The 21976-nt window shown below is 36.1% G+C and overlaps 1 protein-coding gene across 1 annotated transcript in view; it reads left to right on the top strand.

Annotated features, from left to right (window-relative positions):
* The window catches only part of PRKG2 (protein kinase cGMP-dependent 2), a 108046-nt gene that overhangs the window by 36417 nt on the left and 49653 nt on the right, over window positions 1-21976 (top strand). The window contains exons 3-8 of the mRNA XM_027598907.2: window positions 1698-1864; window positions 5890-6003; window positions 7416-7521; window positions 10988-11051; window positions 17713-17790; window positions 19377-19471. Of these exons, the coding sequence (XP_027454708.1) occupies window positions 1698-1864; window positions 5890-6003; window positions 7416-7521; window positions 10988-11051; window positions 17713-17790; window positions 19377-19471 (624 nt within the window). The remainder of the gene's footprint in view (window positions 1-1697; window positions 1865-5889; window positions 6004-7415; window positions 7522-10987; window positions 11052-17712; window positions 17791-19376; window positions 19472-21976) is intronic.

Here is a 21976-nt window from a genome sequence, read left to right as displayed (position 1 = left end):
TTGCTTATAAAGGAAGAGCATTTCTTGGAACATATTTTGGGAAATTAGTCTATGTGGGCATTGATGAAACACTGGCTGGAATGTTAGGAGAGCATGAAAGGCCCATGAAAGCTGGGGATTTTTGGCATTGTTCACAGTTCTACTGCTTGCTCTGAGAAGAACATGTAACCAAAGTATCTTCTCAGTATATATTAACTGAATGAATTATTGGCTTTAGCAGATGAGTGGAAAATGAGATCAGGATGAAGTCAGTTTTTTAGCAAGAATAATCTGATATTAAAATATAAAGTAGACTACAGGGGAAAGAGGCTAGAAGCTGAAATGCTGAAAAGAAGCTATTAATGTTGTCCAGACCTAAGTTTTTTTCTTGGACTGTGGTGACATGCTTGAAAATAGAAATTGAAATGAGTAACAGTGATTTTTTTCTAAAGAGAAATGACAAGATTTGGTGATAGTTGCAGGAGGAAATAAGTTCTCAAGGTACTCAAAGAGTTTGTGTGGCTCTGAGGATGATGGAATCACTGTAGAGCAGGAGGAATTTCTTCATTCTGTTTTCTTCACATAGCCTAATGATCTGATGGATAGGGTCATGAAGGAAGTATCCAATCCATGAAGTTTTACTTTACATTTGAGAACTTTCTGTGTAGGAAAATATCTCAAGTTTTGAAACAGTAAAGGTAGTGATGGGAAAGAGTTTGAATGAAAGATACAGAGAAAAAACCCTATTTTAGAAATCACACTGAATTTGACTGAAAGCAAATATGTTGTGCAGAGATTCTGACTTAGCCCACAAGGCCACTTTTCTGCCAGCTCAATAATTCTATGATAGCTACATATAAAGTATGTTAATTAAAACCTTTGAAATTTATGGTAATGAAGATTGGGTTATTTTGAGCTACTTCTTTTCCAAAAGAAAACAGAATGTTTGAGGACTATCAACAAGAGGGCCTTGGATTTGGGTTATGAGATTGGAAATACATTTTCTGTCTAGTCTAGACATCCTGAGGGTCAAAACCTAGGTGAACCCAGTCTACCACCATCACCCTCTGTTTCTGGTCAAATCTAGCGAGTCCCAACGGAGCTGACTTCGTTAGCTCAGAAGAGGCAATAGATATACAGTCTTCAGACTCACAGACTTAGATTTAAATCCTAGGGGGATTAAGTTGCTTCTTACTTTTTAGTCTGTTTGTCCAGAAAGTAGGAATAGTAATTATCTCAGAGGATAGTGGTGAAGACTAAATAAAGTATAAAATAACTTCTATAGGCATTATGCATGCAAGTATACATGAATAAATGAGTACTGTGTGGTAGTCTCTTAAATACACCTTCTACCAACCAACCAGATTTTCTTTCTATCTAAAAAATCATGTATCCATTGTTATTATTAATATTAATATTATTTATGTTAACCTAGAGATCTTGAGAGATGCTACATTTGTGATGATGACAGCTAGGAGTGATAATAAAATTGATGTAATACCAATTACAGAAAATTATTCAAAAATATTTTCAAAGGTTTTACACGTGAAGTATGGTAATTATAAGGGTCAGTGCTGGTGGGGCTGGAAAAAAATTTGTCTCTCCCGGGAAAGTTGTAAGTACGTAGGTGGTAATATCAGGAATCTAAATGAAGTAAATCTAAATAGCAAAACATGCTTTCGTTCATGTAACTTAACATCTCTTTTCCATTACGCCAGTGAGAAGAAGCTCATTACAGAGGCCCTTAATAAAAATCAGTTTCTAAAGAGACTGGATCCTCAGCAGATCAAAGACATGGTGGAATGCATGTATGGGAGGAACTACCAGCAAGGGAGTTACATTATTAAGCAAGGAGAACCAGGAAACCATATCTTTGTACTAGCAGGTGGGTTTCACAGATTTTTCCAGTTATCATATAACAAATATTTTGCCTATTGTCTTATTATTTTTTGCAAATATTTATAAAAATGCAAAACCAATTGCTCTGTTTATACAAAACGTAACAGAATCTGAGTTCATGAAATAGTAACATTGTTGATCTAATCATACTGGTGATAATATTTACTGAATGCTTTTTATGCACTTAATGGAGAGATCTCATTTCATCGTCTCACCAACTCCGTTAGGCAAGTGCTATTTTCTCCATATTCCTAACGTGGACTCTGTCACAGAGAGGTTAAGTAACCTAAGAAAGGCCACAAAGCTCCTAAGTGGTGGAGGTAGAATGCAAATGTAGGCAATCTGACTTGAGTCAGTACTTTTAATCACAGTGCCACTTACTCAACAACTGCAAAAAGGTGTTTCTATTCAAAATATCACTGCTTCTGTTGACATTTTTAGGTTGTTGTACCAGGTTCTGTGAAATACTTGGTTGTATACGAATGACTTCAAAAGATAATTTAGGTACATGTAAGCACATAGGAATCAAATGGAATGCCTTAAGATTAACACTGGTGTTTTTAGAACCATTTAAATGGTTTTCTACATAGATGCTTATAAGGAACATATTTATATGCTGGATAGATTTTAAAAATTAGATAGGCAAATGATTTCTCAAAGCATATCAAGTACATGCCTTATAGTGGTACTCAAAAAATCATTTTAGATAGAGAAGCAAGAAATGATCTGAACAGGACATATGCTTATTGAACATCTTGTCAAATTCTGAATCCCCTACTTTTTTGAGTTATAGGAAGAAAGTTAAAGTGGCTTGCCCAGATGGAGTGGTAAATTCAGATTTGCTGTGGCCTTTTATTTTCTACTGCTAATTCCTGGCAATCTAAGAATGCTTTTATGATCCTTGTTTCCCTAGGGCCTTAGGTGTGGGGCAGAAGTTGCCTATCCAAGCAAATTAATAAACATGTATTATTCTATTTATAACCATATGAAAGATTGTTTTCATACACTTTGATTCTTCAGACACGCTAATTTCATAAATATTGGTGTTTATATGCCATAAACATCTTTGTAGACACCCTTAAAATTATACAGTCATTCTCAAGTAATTATTCTACCCAGGAAATGAATTATAGTCTGAATTTAGCCAGCCTTCCAGTTTTTAGGGACAGACAATCCAGAGCAATTTCCCCCTCTTTCAGCTTTTCTCTTGGCCATTTCACTTCTGCTTTAGCAACAGCAGAAATTAAGACAAGAAAAGATACATCATTAACCCAACAAATTTTTATGGAATGTGCTAGGAAAGGATGAGAAACTCATGTCAGCCCATCATGTTCCTTGCCAGTGACTCTGATGAAAGGCTAGGGCAGAGAAGAGTTAGGACAGAAACCAGTCTCAATAACAGTCGTAGAAATCAGGGCTAGAGTACACATGGCACTGAAAATTGGACAGTTTCTTAATTGAATTAATTACGGTGTTATCTAAGGACTGACTTGCCTGATGTAATTGATTGAGCAAATTAATTAAAAATCTCCCCTCTATAATATATGGCATGAATAGCCCATAATAAAAGCATATTTAGCTTAAACTTCTGATATTCCATATAATTCTTCAGTATTGCTCAAGTACCATGAGTCATAATCAATTAGGAAAAAAACTTGAAATGCATGACGATCCATGAGATAACTCAGCAGTACCGCTAAATGGTTTCAATGGAATAGAATTTAGTTGTAATGAGAAATTATTAAATTTCATATTATATCTGTAGGATTTGGAGCCAAAACAGTTTATTTCTCACTACAATTTAAGTTCCATCAGAATAAGTATCTTTTGTGCTTTGTCCATGCTGTCTCTCTGGCCGCTGGACCAGTTCCTAGTATAACACAGGTACTCAAATCCGATTTGGTGAATGGATGGCTGGAGAGAGCTGCTTAGCAGTGAATTAGGAGAAGGAAATAATAATTCTTCAAGGGAAAGAGAATAACCCCACCATTTTTCTTCCTCAAGAATGTAGGTCTTTTTAGTATATGACTGTTTGCTAGGTAAGGTTCTATTTGCCCTTGTTCGAAGGGAAAGGAAAAGAGAATCGCCAGGCCGAAAGAATTGTGAGGAGTATGCTTCTCTCCCTTCCCCCAGCTCTTGCCTAGATAAAGAGTAGTGTCGGGCACTCTTTCTCATTTTTATAAGACGTAACTTTTTTTAGAGCAGTTTTAGGTTTGCAACAAAATTGAGAGGGAGATACAGAGATTTTCCATACTCTCCTGTCCCCACACATGCATAGCTTCCACTGTTATCAACATCACTCACCAGAATGGTACTTTTTTTTTTTTTAACCAAGGGTGAACCTATATTGATAAAGCATCAAAGTCCATAATTTACCATAGGGTTCACTCTTGATGTTGCACCTTCTATGGGTTTAGGCAAATGTATAATGACATGTATCCATCGTTATAATACCATGCAGAGTGTTTTTCACTGCCCTAAAAATTCTTTGTGCTCTACCTGTTCATCTCCCCCAACCCTGTCCCTGACAACCATTAATCTTTTTATTTTCTCCATCATTTTCCCTTTTCCAGAATGTCATATTGCTGGAATCATAGAGTATGTCAGCCCTTTCAAATTGACTTCTTTCACTTAATAGTATGCACTTAAGGTTCCTCCTTGTCTTTTCATGGCTTGATAGCTCATTTCATTATAAACACTGAGTAATATCCCATTGTCTGGAGGTACCACAGTTTATCGTTCATCCACTGAAGGACATCTCGGGCATTTCTAAGTGTTGGGAGTTATAAATAAAACTGCTATAAACATCTGTGTTCAGGTTTTTGTATGGATCTGAGTTTTGAACTTGGGGTAAATACTAAAGAGGGCAATTGCTGCATTTAATTTTGTAAGAAATTGCCACACCATCTTCCAAAGTAACTGTCCCATTTTGTGTTTCCATCAGCAATGTAGGAGAGTTCCTGTCGCTCCACATCTTCACTAACATTTGGTGTTATCAGTGTTCCAGATTTTTGTCATTCTACTAGGCATGTGGTGGCATTTTATTGTTGTTCTAATTTGCATTTCTCTGATGACATATGATGTGGATCATCATTTCATATGTTGATTTGCCATCTGTATATCTTTCTTGATGAGTGTCTGTTAAGCTCTTTGGCCCATTTTTAAATCAGATTGTTTGTTTTCTTTTTGTTGAGTTCTAAGAGTTCTTTGTATATTTTGGAAAACATTCTTTTATCAGATGTGTCTTTTGCAAAAATATTTTCTCCCAATCTGTGGCTTGTCTTCTAATTCTCTTGATATTTTTTTTCTCAAGCACTTTTCTTAGCAACTTCCATTTATTAATTCATTTCAATGATTGAGATTTTAGACCACAGTGGTGGTGTAGTGAATTACTTAACCAAGGTTACACAGCCAGTGATTGGTCAGATCCAGGCAGTCAGACTCCAGAACCAGTGCATTTCTCAGTTAGGACAAGTTAGTCCTTCTGTTAGTATGAACAGCTCTGCTGTGTTTTCAAGACATACAGGGATTGTTGTGTTCCTTGCACAAGAGAAATAGTTTTGTGTGCTACATTTTCATGGGGTAGAATGATTTTTAAATATAACACTTGCCATCCACCGCTTCAGGGAAAGAACTTTGTAATAATGATAATAATATTAACAATAGCTAACACTAATATAGCATTTACTATGTGTTAGCCATTATTCTAAGTTCCCTACCTATATTAACGTATTTAATTCTCACAACAACTCTATGAAGTAAATATCACTAGTAGTATTCCCATTACTGACAAAAAACCTCCGGCAGAGTAGGTAACTCTTTCTTTCAAGATGATCAGCTGATATGGCCAAGTTGCTTTCAGTCTACACTCTCGACCACAATATCATAATGAGAATCATAAGACATCTTGCCGGTATGCTTTGTGTACTTTCTGATTGTCTTATTTTTTAATTTATGGAATCCAGATGGGTTTTGATTGTGTTTATGTTTTTCTTTAACTCTGACTGATAGAGGGCCGACTAGAGGTGTTCCAAGGGGAGAAATTTCTATCATCCATCCCTATGTGGACCACATTTGGGGAGCTAGCCATTTTATACAACTGTACAAGAACTGCCTCCGTGAAAGGTAACAGGGGATGAAATGTTGTATTTTTGAATTATTACCCAATGTTTATGACAATCTGAGTCACTATTGCCTGCTGAGTATTTTTGTCTCCCAATGTGCCCCATGTGTGATAGAAATGCTGTGCTTACAGGATTTATATTGAAAGTCCTTGTCTAAACAATTCAAATTAAGAGAACATTTCTATCAGGTACCTGCATATAAAATATGAAAATGGCTTCATATTGTTGAATTATTGCAATATTTGCTTTAATTGCCACTTCACTTTTTTTTTTTTACTATGTAAACATCTGCCTTTGGCTCATCCAGAATGTTTGCTTTTCATTCTCCATGATGTTCTGATCATATTATAAACCAGAAAAATTAATGAAACCAAGGAGAGTATATAAATATCAAAAGGGATGTGAATTAATTGACGAGAGTTTTCCTGAGTGACTTTTGGGATTAGTTTAAGGGCTTCTGTTTTTATTGACTTTATTCATGGTAATCTTGGGCAGAAATTAATTACGTGTGTTTCTCAGTGTCTAGGACTGGCTGAAGCATCTCAGAATTGCTGCAGGATTTGATAAAAATGCAGATTCTGGGGCTTCACTCCAAACCTAAATCAGAATCTTTGGCAATGGAGCCTAGGCATCTGTATTTTTAACAAGTATGTCAAGATAAATCTAATTCACTCTAAAGTTTGGTAAACCAAAGCTTTGGAGTTTGATTTATTTTATAGACTCTCATTACTTCTTTTTTTAAAAAAAAATTACAATTATAATTTCATCTAGATCTTTTAGAGCTGCGGCTTCTGCTCTTCTTCCTTTTTAGATTTTATTCTTGCTTTCCATGTCTTTCCTATAAAAAAAATTGCCTCAAAAGCTGTCTTGCATAATCTCCATGAAAATGATTTGTATGCACTTTATACAAAAGTAACCATAGAGATCCTTAAAATATATTAGCTCTCATTAGCTACAATGTCTGAACAACATAAAAAGACATAAAAACATACTCATACACTGAGAGATCTTTAACTTCCAATTATCGACTTGTGAATTCTTCACTCTCTGATCTAGCTACAAGCTGCTGGTTTTCTCTTGTATCACAGCACAAATCTGAAATACATCCTGATGATGTAGTATGTAATTAGGAATTGCAAACTAATTTTGATATCATCCTAAGCAAAACATAATTAGAGAGGAAATCTTTTGCTACTCACTTCCAAATCATGGTTCATTTCAAAGCCAAAGATGATTTTATAAAATTACCCACTATTTCTGTCACTACTTCCTTCCATTTGCATGTCAAATAATGCATTTTCCAAGAAATATCATTTTATGAGAATATATGAAAAATTTATTGATTAATATTTTGGAATGTTTTCTTAATGTGGGGCTAAACAATATTTTATTATTTTCTTGATTTTTCTAAAGCTATTACCAATGTTAAAACTTGGGCACTAGATCGAGAGGTATTCCAGAATATAATGAGAAGGACAGCTCAAGCTAGAGATGAACAGTACAGAAACTTCCTCAGAAGGTAAGAATAACACATTGGTGGAAAGAGTAGAAGATGGTGTAGCCAAATTGTGGATATGTTGGTTTTATCACAATAATTATTTTACTATAGCTTTTCTCATTTAAGCATTTTCCACATGACTAAACCACAAGAACAAAAGTATTCCCTTGCAGTAAATGCCACTATGTAAAAAAATTACATTTAATTCCAGTTAGCCTTGCACACTGATTTATTCCTTTCACTGATTTTGCCCTTGTATTGACAGAGTCACTGGATGCAGTATAGAAGAATGTGCAAAAAAATCCTAAAATATTCACCTGGGTTGCTCAGTTGACTTTGAAAGACATCCTATAATTTGGAAGTGGATAGCAAAAGATAATCTTCCTAATAATGCCTTGGTTAGAATAATATTAAAATTAATTTATTTTACTATCTGTAATTGCTTTACCTGAGACATTTTGTCTCATTTGTATAACCACCCCATGTTCTAAATTATTATTATTTGTAGCAAATTAACTTGCCAGAAATGTTACTATGCTTGTCATGATGACACGGATCCTTGGAACAAATTTTGTGAGCTATTTTGTACCCTTGCCCCAAATTTGGATGCATCAATTCATAGAGAAACAAATACCTATCTCACTGAAAAATCCAGTTATGAATATAAAAATATATTTTTTGGAGAATGTAAGCTCTTTATTTAAACTATTTCTGTGTTTCTTTGTGAGAGATTTGACAGTCTCTAAAGCCGTAGAACATACTGTAATGAAATGTTACCTATGGTAAGTGATAATAATAACAATAATGATAATTGTAAGCTCTTTTTAGATATAGTGAGTTTATCTTGCATAACTAGCCTGCAAAGTCAATGATTTTCGAGCTGTACAGTGCCTAGTATATAGTAAGGACTCAATAAATAGTAAATAAACACATTGTTAATCAATAGAACATTGTAGGTGTTAAGGGTTTTCCTATAGAATCTTGCTGATTTACCCTCCCAGAGATAACACTGACTCCTGGCAAAAAGCGACAGTAGCGATAAGCAAGTGCCTTACTGAAATGCAAACCAGCACCTCAGCTAACGTGTTGTGGGGCCTGTCCAGGTCTAGGTAGTCTAAAAATCCAACAACTGAGCAACACAGACCAGCACTAAAAGCGAATGAACTACACTCATGCAAGGACCAAGAGGGGATAAATAAATCAACCAGTGCTTGTGAATTGCATCTGAATGCATGAGATAAAACTTGAGCCACTAGATACTGCATTTCATTCCCTTGGAGTCTAGAGTGTTCTGTCTTAGTAGAAGGAGCTCAGAGAATTTACTAGTACATAAACCTTCTTTCCTTTTTTCTTCCTTTTGTTATCTCATTCATGCATTCATTTAACAAATTCTTATTGCTAGGCCCTAAACATCGTGGGTTCAGTGGCAACCCAGAAAAACCTATCTCTTTCTTTATGGAAGGGAAACAGACTAAAGATTTTTCCTCATATCAATTTCCTCACTAATCCCCAAGGGTGACAGGTTTACAGGAGAGAATTTTCACCAACATTATAGATCCCAGTTTGGACCAGAAGCAGAACTTTCACAATGAGCGTATGTTAATCAATGACAAGTTTTGGTTACCTTTTACCTTTTCATTCATAGGAAGGTAGATTAGAGAAAGACATTTCTTTTTGTTTCATAATATACAATAAGCTCTTTTTCCATTTACATCTTTTTATTATGAAGTATGTAATATATGTATAAAAGGTATATAGTACATATGTAAGTTATAAAACATAATAACAAAATGAGTGTCATCAAGCTACTTACTGCCCAGCCTAACAATTGGAACATTAACAACTTTGATTGTTGTTCTCGCATGCTCCCCATTCATTTCCCAGCCTCCCACATGCCTCTTCTTGGGAGTGGTCTATATACTCAAGCTTATATAGCTTCTATACTATAGTTTGATTTAACCTATTTTTGAACTTAAAAATAAAGCAAACGATGTTACTTTTGTGACTTAATTTTTTACTCAGTATTTTTTACTATTTCATCCATCTGGTTAGTTCAGCCATTTCTCCTGTTGTAGAGTTTGGTTATCTGACTCTACTACAGTGTGTTTAGCTGTTCTCCAATTGGGGCGTGCTCTAGTGTTTCACAATTACAAATGATTGGGTTATGAACATTCTCATCTACGTCTCCTTGGCTACGTGCCTCCCTGTGTGCACATGCAAGAGTCAGTGTAGAGCTAGCTATCTTTTCAAAAATTAGATCCAATCATGTATTTTTGGAGTAGCATCATTTTTTTTCCTTAGAGGTGTCAAATTTTAGATGGAACGAAAGAAGTATTTATCTCAACAGTCCTGAGTAAAAATGGGTAAGGTAGAAGAGAAATTTCTCTAAAAGAATAATTTAATCATTTGGTTAATCATACTGAGTGGAATTTCTAATTTTTATTATTATTTTTTTAAATTTTATTTTATTATGTTATGTTAGTCACCATACAATACATCATTAGTTTTCGATGTACTGATCCACGACTCATTGTTCTTGTACAACACCCAGTGCTCCCTGCAGTACGTGCCTTCCTCAATACCCATCACCGGGCTAACCCGCCCCCCCACCCCCCTCCCCTCTAGAACCCTCAGTTTGTTTCTCAGAGTCCATAGTGATTTTTTTTAAAGATTTTATTTATTTGAGAGAGTGTGAACATGAGCCGGGGGTTGGGGGGGAGGGCAGAGGGAGAGGGAGAAGCCGACTCTCCGCTGAGCAGGGAGCTGGATAGATGGGGATGGATGAAGACCTGGGGTTCGATCCCAGCACCCTGGGATCATGACCTGAGCTGAAGCCAGATACTTAACTGACTGAGCCACCCAGGCGCCCCTGATTTTTTTTTTCACATAATAATTTCCAGTATTCTATTTCATTCTTTGCATATCATTATCTGTAAAAATGTTCCAATTACATGCCCCTGGCTACCATTAATTTTAAAAGACAGTACAGTATGACTAATAATCAAAGATGATTTCCATGCTAATTCCTACATCCCCCCCTGGATTCAGCCTTTATTTAATTACAAGGATTTAGATGAAAATCTGATCCTCCTCTGGAAGCAGAGCTCCTCACTCATGCTAAAAAAAGAGATACTGAGATGTGGAGGGAAACACATTTCTGGATGTGATTCACTCTGAAAACCAACAACAAATATAAAGTGTTTTTTTTTTCCCCAAACAGAAAAAAATTTATTTTTTTCTCTTTATGGCATCTTACTATCTTTATGTATTTGCCTATAATAAATATCTGTGATTATATGTGGTTTTATAATTTCAATGCATTTGAAATTCAGTTGTTTATGTGTTACATATTTTGGAGGTTTACTTTGGAAAAATTAAGTGCATTATATTTTTTTAGGTGAAGGTAAAGTTTTTTTGAACTACATATAGGTGCATATTTATAGTTTAATTCAGGACAATAACTAAAGGTTTCTTTTTAATTTTGAAGTGTATCCTTGCTGAAGAATTTACCTGAAGATAAACTAACCAAGATCATCGACTGCTTGGAAGTGGTAAGAAATTATAAAGGAAAAAATACATTTCATTAAAAGACTGTAGAATCTGGTTGTTATTAGCACTGTAAATGAGTAACAAGGAAAAGAGGGTAGGTTGCCAGTTTACAGAGACCAGGAGCCTTTTTCTGTTGTGAAAAACCTTAGACCACCTCACATGGACTTGGGGAGACAGCATATTGGAATGTGTTCAAAAACTCATACGAGGTATCATCCAGATGGTTGGTTCTAGTCCAAAACTAGTCAAGTCTTTTTGTGAATAAAGCTTTTATAATGTGTACCTTAGATTCTAATGATATGCGTTATATGAAAACCTCTTCAGATTTCAGAGATTAAAATTCAACACAAGTAATTTCTCTCTGATTTTTGTTGGGGGGGAAACCAAAATGGCTTTTACGGAATTTAAAGGAGGTAAGTAACAGTAAAGAAGTCACATGCCAACTTTAAGCTTTTACAAAGCTATTCTCAGTGGGAGATATAAAAATCCCTCCAAGACTGATTGTTGACAGATTCATGCCTCTGTCAATCACAATATACAATGTAAACTAATATCTCTTGAGAAGGAGCACTGACCATTTTATCCTTAAGTGTAAGTGACACCAGTAATGTTTCCATTTACAATTCATGGAACCTATCCAGCAGTTTATCAAGGACAGGCCATGATGACAGTGCCTGGCCTTGTGTTCCTAGACTGTTCAAATATGAAGTTATTTTCAAGAGGACTGCTTGCCCTGCATCTCTTGGGGTTTTCCCAACGTAACATAACCCAATCACAGATGTTACAAATTAATAATTCATCCTAATTTCTGAGAGAGTGTGTGTGTGTGTGTGTGTGTGTGTGTTTTAAAGCTGGGGTAGCCCTATATTTTTTTTGTATACTGAGGAAATCTGTTTTTAATATAATACTAATAGAGTAGATTCACCAGAGGGGAATTCCATGCTGACAGCAAATATTAAAATTTAGTATCATTAAAAATAAATGGTAAATTAGACATATTTATTGCAGCCACAGGCAATAGCTACAGAATGTGTAGATGGAGGTGCAAATCCAGTATTAATTAACACACAATTTGAGTTTGGAAGTTCTCATCTTTTAAAACACCCTAGAAAGGCTTTATTATATCTCAGCATTTGCAGACAGCAGCACAGTTTATGAAGGGCCCTTTATTCAAACCTGGCAAACAAATGTGTCTCTATAGCGCGTGAAAAGTCTCAAATGCAAAAGTGATTAGCAAGGGAGTAATGGGATCTAGGTAGTGCTAAGAAAAACACATAATTTACCAGCATAGCTTGGACTAATGACCCATCAACAGGGTCCTGACAACAGCCAATCACTAATGCATTGGAGTTATAACAGAACGCCCGCTGAGTTCCAGGACCAGCTGCCCCGTCCCCCAAACTGGCTCCATAATCTTTGAGAAAAACAGGCTGAATCTGGCATGCTGTTTAGGAATTGATTTGGGAGGTTTTTAATTTTTGTGTGGGGGCGGGGAAGGGATACTGGAATTTCCCATCACCAAGCCATTGATCTGGAGTGTTTGTGAAGACTCTGACTCCTTAACATCTAGACCCATGGCTTCAATTGCTCAGTATTCTGATAGCATTTCTTGCTTTAGCTTAGATCACCCAGCACATGCAGTTCTAGAGGCAGAGACATCCCCTTTAAGCCTTTTCTTGTGTTCTGATGGGAAAGCAGTACTAACACATTCAAGGGTTAACTAGTGAACATCATGAAGCATGATACAGATTCCGAATGTAGTGTAAGTGTTAATGGTAATGAAAATGATCAGGTGAATTCTGCAATTGTGCAGTATGGAGCACAAAAGTGGGAGGAGTTTCTGTTCCCACACACAGGAAGCACAGGATTTGATGGTGGTTGACCAAAACGTCACCTCACTCTTTGTTACAGAGCTTTGGTACGTGACCCAGTGACCCTCTGCCCTGTGACTCTGACATGCCATCTTTCATGAAACTGAAGGCATAGTAGGAATGGGGTAGCGGTGGGGTCCTGTGGAAGGTTGTTGCCCTTACCCACATCACCTGTGCTGCTGCTCGAAAGGCAGATGCCCAGGTACCACCTCGCACTTACTGGATCAGAAACTCTGGGGTATCGGCCCAGAAATGCACACTTCAACACTTGATGCAATTCTTATGCTTATTAGAATTTGAGAAGCACTAGTTTAAAGTTATGAATAGAATACATATGTTTAGAGTTTGCCATAGTCTGTCTCTTTATTCAGGAGTTTTCCATTTTTCATAATTTTTTAAAAATCTAGTTTTCTTTCTTACAGTTCCTGCTAACACCTGCATAAGCCAGAGTGTTTTCTCATTTTAATGATTACATCCAAAGTCATAAGAAAGTTGAGATAATTGTGGATTTTGCCTATGGACCAGTTAGCTAAAGGTGGGGCAGCTGGGTGTCATAGAAAGTTCACTAGTCCAAAGTGTGGAGATTAGTGTTTATGGTCAAGCTCTGTCACTAGAAGCTGTCAATTAACTATGGTAGGCATCAGGGTTTTCTTATCTACAAAATAAGGGTGTGTCGGCCAGATCTCTACAGGCTCTTTCAGTGTTTCAGTAGCAGAATTCTAAACAGTTGGCTCACCCAAGTTAGAGGGATTTCTGTTGGTTTTCATTTTGTAGGCTCTAGTTCCTTGGAAATAAGCAATCAGATACTAAATTTTGCCTGAATGGTTGATGAGGGTCCACCTGATCCAGATGTCTTTGCTTTAAAATTTCTAAGGTGTTTAACTACCATACTTGGTCAAGCAAAAAATTGTTGGTAACAACCCAAATAATTGTATACAGTTTTTTAAACAACCAACTTAGGTACATAGTCACATGATTCCAGGAGTGTGTGTGTGTGTGTGTGTGTGTGTGTGTGCGCGTGCGTGTGTGTATGTATCACGCATCTGATTGTGTATCATCAATACTTCTTTGTAATGAAGATTTCTAGCCACACACTAAAGACTTTAAGGAAGCTATGGGCTTGCTTCTTTGTCTTTGTTCTCCATCACCTTGGGGTTTTCTTCTGGTTTATATATACTATTTATAGGCATTCAGGCTCTAGCATTTTCTAGATATCACAGAATGAGCATTTTCTTTACAGCTGTTTGTATCTTTAGCTACTGCTGTTTGTATAGTTTTCTTCTGACCTCTACCTCTTAGTCTGCCCTGGGATCGATTCCCTTAGTTTTCCCTTTTGCTATATACCAAGTAACTACTCTCAGGGTTTCTACACATCTTCTTTTAAAATATCTTTTTCAGACTCTGGGTCACAATTCATTAGTAGATCAGGAAATTAATTTGGAAGAACATTTTTTTAAAATATCAGAGTAGTAAGTACAAGTATTACTTAAATATGTTTCAATTTTATAAAATGTTTATATGTGTGCATGCTTGAATAGGTATGTTTGGGTATACATGTAAAATGTATTTTTCACTGTAAGAGTAAAAAATACTTGAAAATCATTGTTCCAGAGAATAGGATCCATGGCTTCTTGGTCCTATAAGGGACCCCTTTGCCGTGTAACCACAGGACAATAACCACACTGTTTGCATTTCTCTTTTTGGTCTTGGTGACCACCCTGGCTAGACTGGCTTCACTCCCCAGTCGACAAACACTGGCCAGTCTAGCATCATAGCCTGTACTTACCACTATATATTTTTGGTCTGACCTACATCCACAGCCTTTCTGATCTGTGAAGTTACTGTCAACCCATTGGGAGGTATTATTTATCTTCCTCCCATGGTTTTGGGTGACAAAGAACCATCCCTAGGAAAAATACCACTAGGAAGTTTGCCCCTTAAGAAACAATAAAGCTCTTTTTCAGTGTTCCCTTTCAAGCTTCCCTTTAGCCTCTCTGACTGAAAGGAATTAGAGCCACACATCTACACACACTGAAGGCTTTATAATAACTGAAGAACAGCCTACCAGCACTTTGGAAATTCTCCATGTTCTTTCTGTTCCATGTAGGTAGTGGTGGGGACTGAGATTGGGGTAGGAACAGGAGAGACTATAGAACAAACTGTAACAGGGACATCTAACAGGACACCAGCAGTCCCAGTGAAAGAGAATTGAACGGTAGCTGCATAATGAAAATGCTGAACTGTGTAGTGGGGTCACTCAAAAACCAAGGCTCATAGTCATCTCAACTGTAAAATTAAGCTTCTGTGTGATGAATGTTTGTGATAAAGATAAAACAGGAGAGAATAGAGAGTTGGAGTAAGCAAACTGGGATAAAAGAAACTAAAAATATCATTTTCCAAATAAAGTAGAGATTTGTCTCTTGCTTACATAACAGTCCAGGGAAGGTAGTCCCAGGTGGCTACCTGAAGTCATTCAGGAACTCAAGCTAAGGCATAGATGATCCTTCTCCCAAGATCTCTCTATGAAGACACATGCCTGAAACAGCTCATGGACCTTGCCCGGGGAAGGCACCCATCACATAGCTCAGGTTCTTTTAGCTAGAATTTAATCACATGCTACAACTAACAGAGAGGCTGAGGAGTGCAATCAACCAGGACAGCCATGTATAATGTGGAAGGCTTTGATGACCAGTTCACAGTCTCTTTCACAGGAATTCAGTCACCAGGTGCCCAATGTTTATCAAATGTGCTACAAGTTGCTTTAGATACACTATCTCAATATTAGGTGTGGTAGGTCATGCCATTTTAATTCAATAGAAAAGTAAACTTAGGCATAGAAAATTTAAGTAACAGTTAAGCAAAACATAATCATCTTCCTCCTCAACATGGCAATCATTAATTGAGTATTTACTGTGTTTCAGATGCTTTTAATGCGTCAAAACATGGTCTTTAATTGGCTTATTGTGGTAGGCAGAATGGACCCCCCAAAAATGTCCTAATCCCTGGAATGTTGTGAATATGTTATGTTACATGGCCAAAGAGACTGGGCAGATGTAATTAAGGTTCAGGACCTTAAAATAAGGAGACTATTCTGGATTATCTAGGTGGGATGAATATATTTACATGAGCCCTTAAAAGCAGAGAATTTTCTCTGGCTAGAGTCAGAGAGATGCAGCAGAAGTGGAAGTCAGGGAGCTTTCAAGTCTAAGCAGAATTTGATGAGCCATTGTTGGTTATGAAGCACAGGGGCTCTGTGCAAGGACCTCAGAGAGGTCTCTAGGAATTAAGGGGCTGACAGCCAGCATGGAAGTGAGACCCTATCCTAGAAACTGAATTCTGCCAACAGCCTGATGAAGCTTGAAAGTGGCTTTTCCCCCAGAGCCTCCAGAAGGGAACACAGCCTGCCTGACTGACGCTTTGAGTTCAGTCTTGGGAGACCCTTGAGAAAAATCCAGGTGACCCTGGACTCTGACACACAGAAACTGTGAGATAATAAATGAGTGTTATTGGAAGCCACTAAGAAATGTGTGGTTATTTGCTATAGTGGCAATAGAAAACTAATGTGCTTCTCTAAATCTTTGAAGGTAAATGTTCTTATTTGAACTTTATGGGTTGATGGATGTGAAATTCAAAGCAGAATTGGGATTTGAATCTACATCTGTTTGGCTTCAAAGGACTTTCTCCCCTAAGATATTATGCTCCTTTCCATGAGATGTTGAAATGTCTTACAAAATGTACATAGTGCTCTGTAAATAAAGGGTATGTTTATTTGTATTGGGAGTCATATTTATTTCAAAAATGTAAATAGGTTTTAAGCATAAATGACCAAAAAGGGCATTGAAATATAGCAGACACAAAAGTAGTTTTGTTTGGATTTTATTTTCAAATCTAAAAGAAAAATAAGAGAGAGCTATTATGTTGTTAATTATGCCTTTTTAAATAAATTAAACAGGCCCATTTTTATTTGTATAAATAATTAAGAGATCCATTTTGGTTCTCTGACTTTGAGACAATGTTAAAGTAAAGTAGAGGTGGACAGTTTAATCCATCTTTTGTTTTCTAAGAGACTGAAATGCTCTTTTGGTCTGACAAATGGATGAATTACTTTTCCCTTCCCAAGAATTCTCTGATTACAGACACATACATGAGGGAAACAAAGAAATAAGTGAAAATTTGAGATTTCATGAGGATAAACCTACATGGAAGAATGCAATTTACATGTGAAAAGTTCTAATGTTGATCTTTTATGATGATAAATTTTTTAAAAGAATCCATATGCAAGAGCTACTTACTATGTAGGTAGGATTTTCCCAGCATTTGCTCTTCAAGGAATTAGAAATTGAGGCTGATATTCCTACTGTCCACTAGGGCTAATATTTTCAGTGTATTAGATAATCTTTTTCTAAACTCTAGACCCAGATTCAGACTATTACAGATCACTGAACAGCTTGTATTTAGATTATTTAGGTGAAAGCTCCCTGTATATCAGTGATTATTGTTTTGCTCTCATTTCTCTTCATGTTCTTTAGTTGCCATGCCTGAAAGTGAGTCTTCCAGGTGAATTTTCTCTGGGAAAGATAAACATAAATGCACATAATAAAACAAAAGTCTCTGTACTTTTTCTACAGCTTATGACTGCAATGTTCGAGAAGATTACAGTGACAGTAAGCAACAAATAAAAGAAAGAGGCATAGGATGCTCATTTCAGAGACACGAAGAGTTCAATTTCATTTATGCTTCATCTATATGTCTCCACTGGATTTAACCTTTTCTTTCTCTCTCATCCCAATAGGAATACTATGACAAAGGAGATTACATTATTAGAGAGGGCGAGGAAGGAAGTACTTTCTTCATCTTAGCAAAAGGAAAGGTAAATATTAATTACAACTTACTTAAAGTAAATCTAAAGGTCAGTTCCCATTAGTTTGGGAACTAATGCTATGGAAAATCTCTGCACTGAACAGGTGAAGGAGCTTCTGTTCAGAAGAGTCCTGTGAGGTTTGGTCTGAACACCGAGTTTGGGGGTGCAAGAGACCTGTGATGGGTACTAGCTGAGACAGTAACTTCTTAGTGATCCTAGGCATGTCGCTTGACTTTCTTTGGACCTCTCTTCATTGTGCATAAAATAACTAGATTCTTTCTAAGATCTCTTTTATCTGAGATTCTCAATCAGCCCAAGGGTCCAAGATCAGGCTGGAAAGTTTTTCCATCCAATGAATGTGACAAGTGTGGGGAGAATGAACTCGGCAGTTGAGGACAACAGTGGCCAGCAATGATGCTATAGAACAATATGGCTCCAAACTTCAATTCATATATCATAGCACAAGTTGGTTTAGATGCTGAGGAAAATATTATGCCAGTATATATACAGTAGATCTTTTTCTTTACTTAGATACTGAGTGGATAACATGTTACCAGTTTATGTTGAATCTCTACAATGTTCCTCAGAGATAAAAGGCATTAGTGAAATATTGAATGACAGAGTGAAGCTTGAGCACCTACATCTATAACCTGCCTGGATTTTACAGATGTTCTTTCTTCCATGGAAAAGTTTGTCATCAGAGAGTCAGGCACTACCCTTTGTAAATTGACTTGTGGTTGAACTTTGACCTGGGCACCCAGTGAAGGAAAACAAGATTAACAAAATAGTTTCAAACCTCAGAAACTCTTCAACACTCAGAAACACTTTTTATCATTTCTCCCCAACCTGCCCCATGCTTTGAAAGCATTCCGACTAATAAACAAATTACATTTATTGTTTTTTAAAATTTTAATTCATTGCAACTTTGGTAAATGCTAATCAAAATGTCTAACCAACACAAAACAACCCTCGTTATTATGTTGAATTGGCGTAATTCTAGCCACAAACAGGAATATTTGACGTTTTTGTTCAGTTCTGCCGTGGGAATTCTTAAACTCTCCTGGGCCATGGGTCACACTGAGACACCCATGAAAGTTATGACCCTTCTCCAGATCCACATTTTGCATCCAGTTTTAGAGGGTAAAGGGATTCAACAAGTCAATCATGGACACCAGATTCAAAACTCCTGACACTTAGCCTTATTCTTGATTATTTTGTCAACTCTCTTTGGATTTTGAAATAATAGAAGTTCCCACAGGACCATATTATTTGCCTTGAATATCTCTAGGAAGGAATCGCTGGGTTCACATAAAAAATTTTAACTTTGAGAGGTAGGATTTGAATGGAGAATCTTTCTCTTACAGATGGGGAGTCATTTGGTTGTGTTAAATCACAGGATTTCTCGGTCCCTCCAAATGAGTTGACTGTAGCAAGATTGTCCTAACTACTACAAAGTTAAAGCAAAGGCTTGTCTATTTCCTTATTTCAGTCAAATTTTTATAGATCCAAAGGGTCTGGTTGAATGGATATGTGTTCAGATTCTCATTTTTTTCTTTTTTTGCCCCCTCTCTTTTTAATTGTTTAACATCGTTTAGGTAAAAGTCACCCAGAGCACAGAGGGCCATGATCAACCACAACTGATAAAAACACTGCAGAAAGGAGAATACTTTGGAGAAAAAGCTCTTATCAGGTAAATCTGTGAATTTCTGTACCATACGTAAATAATTCTTTGAATGCTTTGCATGTGCAACTACTCCTTTAGAGATGTCAAATTGAGCTACCAAATTAATATCAGCTAATATTCAGAAATTAAACAAAAATTTTAAGCTGGATACTAAAAATTTCATTTTTTTAAAAGAAAGTTTTGTTCTCCTTTCTTCTTTTTTTTTTAAGATTTTATTTATTTGACAGAGAGAGAGAGCACAAGTAAGCAGCGAGGCAGGCAGAGGGAGAGGGAGAAGCAGGCTCCCCGCTGAGCAGGGAACCCAATGGCAGGACTCGATCCCAAGACCCTGAGATCATGACCTGAGCCGAAGGCAGATACTTAACCAACTAAGCCACCCAGGCGCGCCCCTAAAAATTTCATTGTTATGCATGAAATAAGGGGACTAATTTTGAACAGGAAAGAAATGGGGAAAGCTTAAATTTGCTAGTGAAAATAAAATTGGTGTTCTATTAGAATCTTTAGTTGCAAAGAGTGTCAAAGAAAGAGACTAAAAACACTACATCAAAAACTAATGATGTAATGTATGGTGATTAACATAACATAATAAAAAAAAGAAAGAGACTAAAGACATGAGAATTATAATTTTCCTTTAAGAATAAGTTTTTGTATTTCCAAGTTTTGAAATATTGCCATTTTCCCCTTCATAAAAAATTATCGAATAATGACTACATATTTTGTGTGCTTTAAAATCATTATGCCAAAAGCAATATTTTCTAAAGAATTTTTATCAGCTTATTTTGCAAGTTTTAGAAACAACTCAAAATAGTGTGTATGAAACTTCTACCTGAACCTTACGTCTTTTGATGGATGAGTTTATCTACTCTTGATCTAACTTATGGAAGAAATATTTATAAAGATCAAAAAATGTATCAGGAGACACTGTGTACTTCCTGGGACTCAGAAAACAACCTCAAGTTAAAAAAAAAAACAACACATTTTCTTAAATATAAATGACTTTAGGGGCAACTGAGTGGCTCACTCATTGGGCGTCTGCCTTCGGCTCAGGTCGTGATCCCAGGGTCCTGAGATCCAGCCCCACGTCGGGCTCCCCGCTCTGCAGGAAGCCTGCTTCTCCCTCCCCCACTCCCTCTGCTTGTGTTCCTCTCTTACTGTGTCTCTCTTTGTCAAATAAATAAATAAAAATCTTAAAAAAAAATAAATAACTTATAAAAGATCAAATTAGAGTTTTGAATTGCTTCTTGGCCTTTTGACTAAGATCAAGTGTAGAGTTTTGAGCAATACTTTTTTGGAGTTACGTATGTTTTTAAAGGACTACTTGAAATTAGTTGAGACATCACTTAAACTTTATGTTATTACTAAATGGTTTTTATTTAAATTTGTACTTATAGAAACGAGTATTCTTTTTTTTCAACAAAGTAATTTATTTTTTCCTGAGAAACTAAATTCAGTACAATATTTGTTTTCAAAACATCCAACATGTCTTATGTCAAACTTAACCACTTTCTATGCAGTGAGTGTGGTGGGGCGATCTATTTTATTTGACTACCCTCAATGTAATTCATTTGGGTAGTTCTAAAGCATATCAGTGATGAAAATGTTTCTCCCTACAGTTACTCCTGCATTCTCAATCAGTTTCTTCCGCACATCATCTAAAGAAAATTTATGTGGTGTGATTACACTCTTTAAAATACCAAGATTTCTAAAACTAGAAAAAACACCAACATTTAAAAAAACGAGTATTATTTCTGTTCATTTTCTTTCTTTAAATTTTTGTCATGATGTGCCAGTTTTGCTGATTTGTATGTGATGATATTAAGTATAGAGCAAAGAAAAGGTGTTCATAAATTACTGGGAGACAAATTTGATTATTTAAAAATAATGAAGCTCTTATTTTTAAAGGAAAAACTGTTTAAACTTAGTAAATTAGATTATGGTTATTTTTAAAAATGGAATTTAATGACAAGCTAAAATGTTTTTTCCCATTTTCTAGCTCGTAATTAACTTGTTTCAACAACAGGGAAATTGTCTTTTTAAATTTTTTTGGTTGTAACAATATGAATAGGTTCATGTAATATAATTATGTAATATTGTTATTCAAAACTTCAATGTATTTGTTCTTAACATTACTAGATTATTTTTCTCATACCTTCAAAAAAAAAAAAAACAACTGAAGTTTGAAAGTGCAGAGAACTTTATAAATGCACCATAAGAGTCAAAAAGCTCTTGAAAGAAATACACTGTCTGATTTTGCTGGACCTGAAATAATTTATGCTATATGTTGCAGCCAGCCAATTATAGTGTTTTCCCATGAGAAACATGGGAATTTATATTTAATATAGATACCCAATTCCCCAGGCATTTGGAAGCATAAAGCTAAAATCAAGGAAAAGGAGCATTGGATACAAATATTTTTACATTTTTGTGCATTTCTTTGCTATCACTTTTTAGGGCCACTGATGGTGACTCAATATTCCTTATAGTCTGTGTATTTCTGGGACTTGACAATTA

This window comes from Zalophus californianus, chromosome 2 (genome assembly GCF_009762305.2).
Source record: "Zalophus californianus isolate mZalCal1 chromosome 2, mZalCal1.pri.v2, whole genome shotgun sequence".
In the NCBI taxonomy this organism is placed as follows: domain Eukaryota; kingdom Metazoa; phylum Chordata; class Mammalia; order Carnivora; family Otariidae; genus Zalophus; species Zalophus californianus.
Note: the sequence above shows the minus strand (reverse complement) of the source record. Positions and strands in the feature narration are given on the sequence as shown.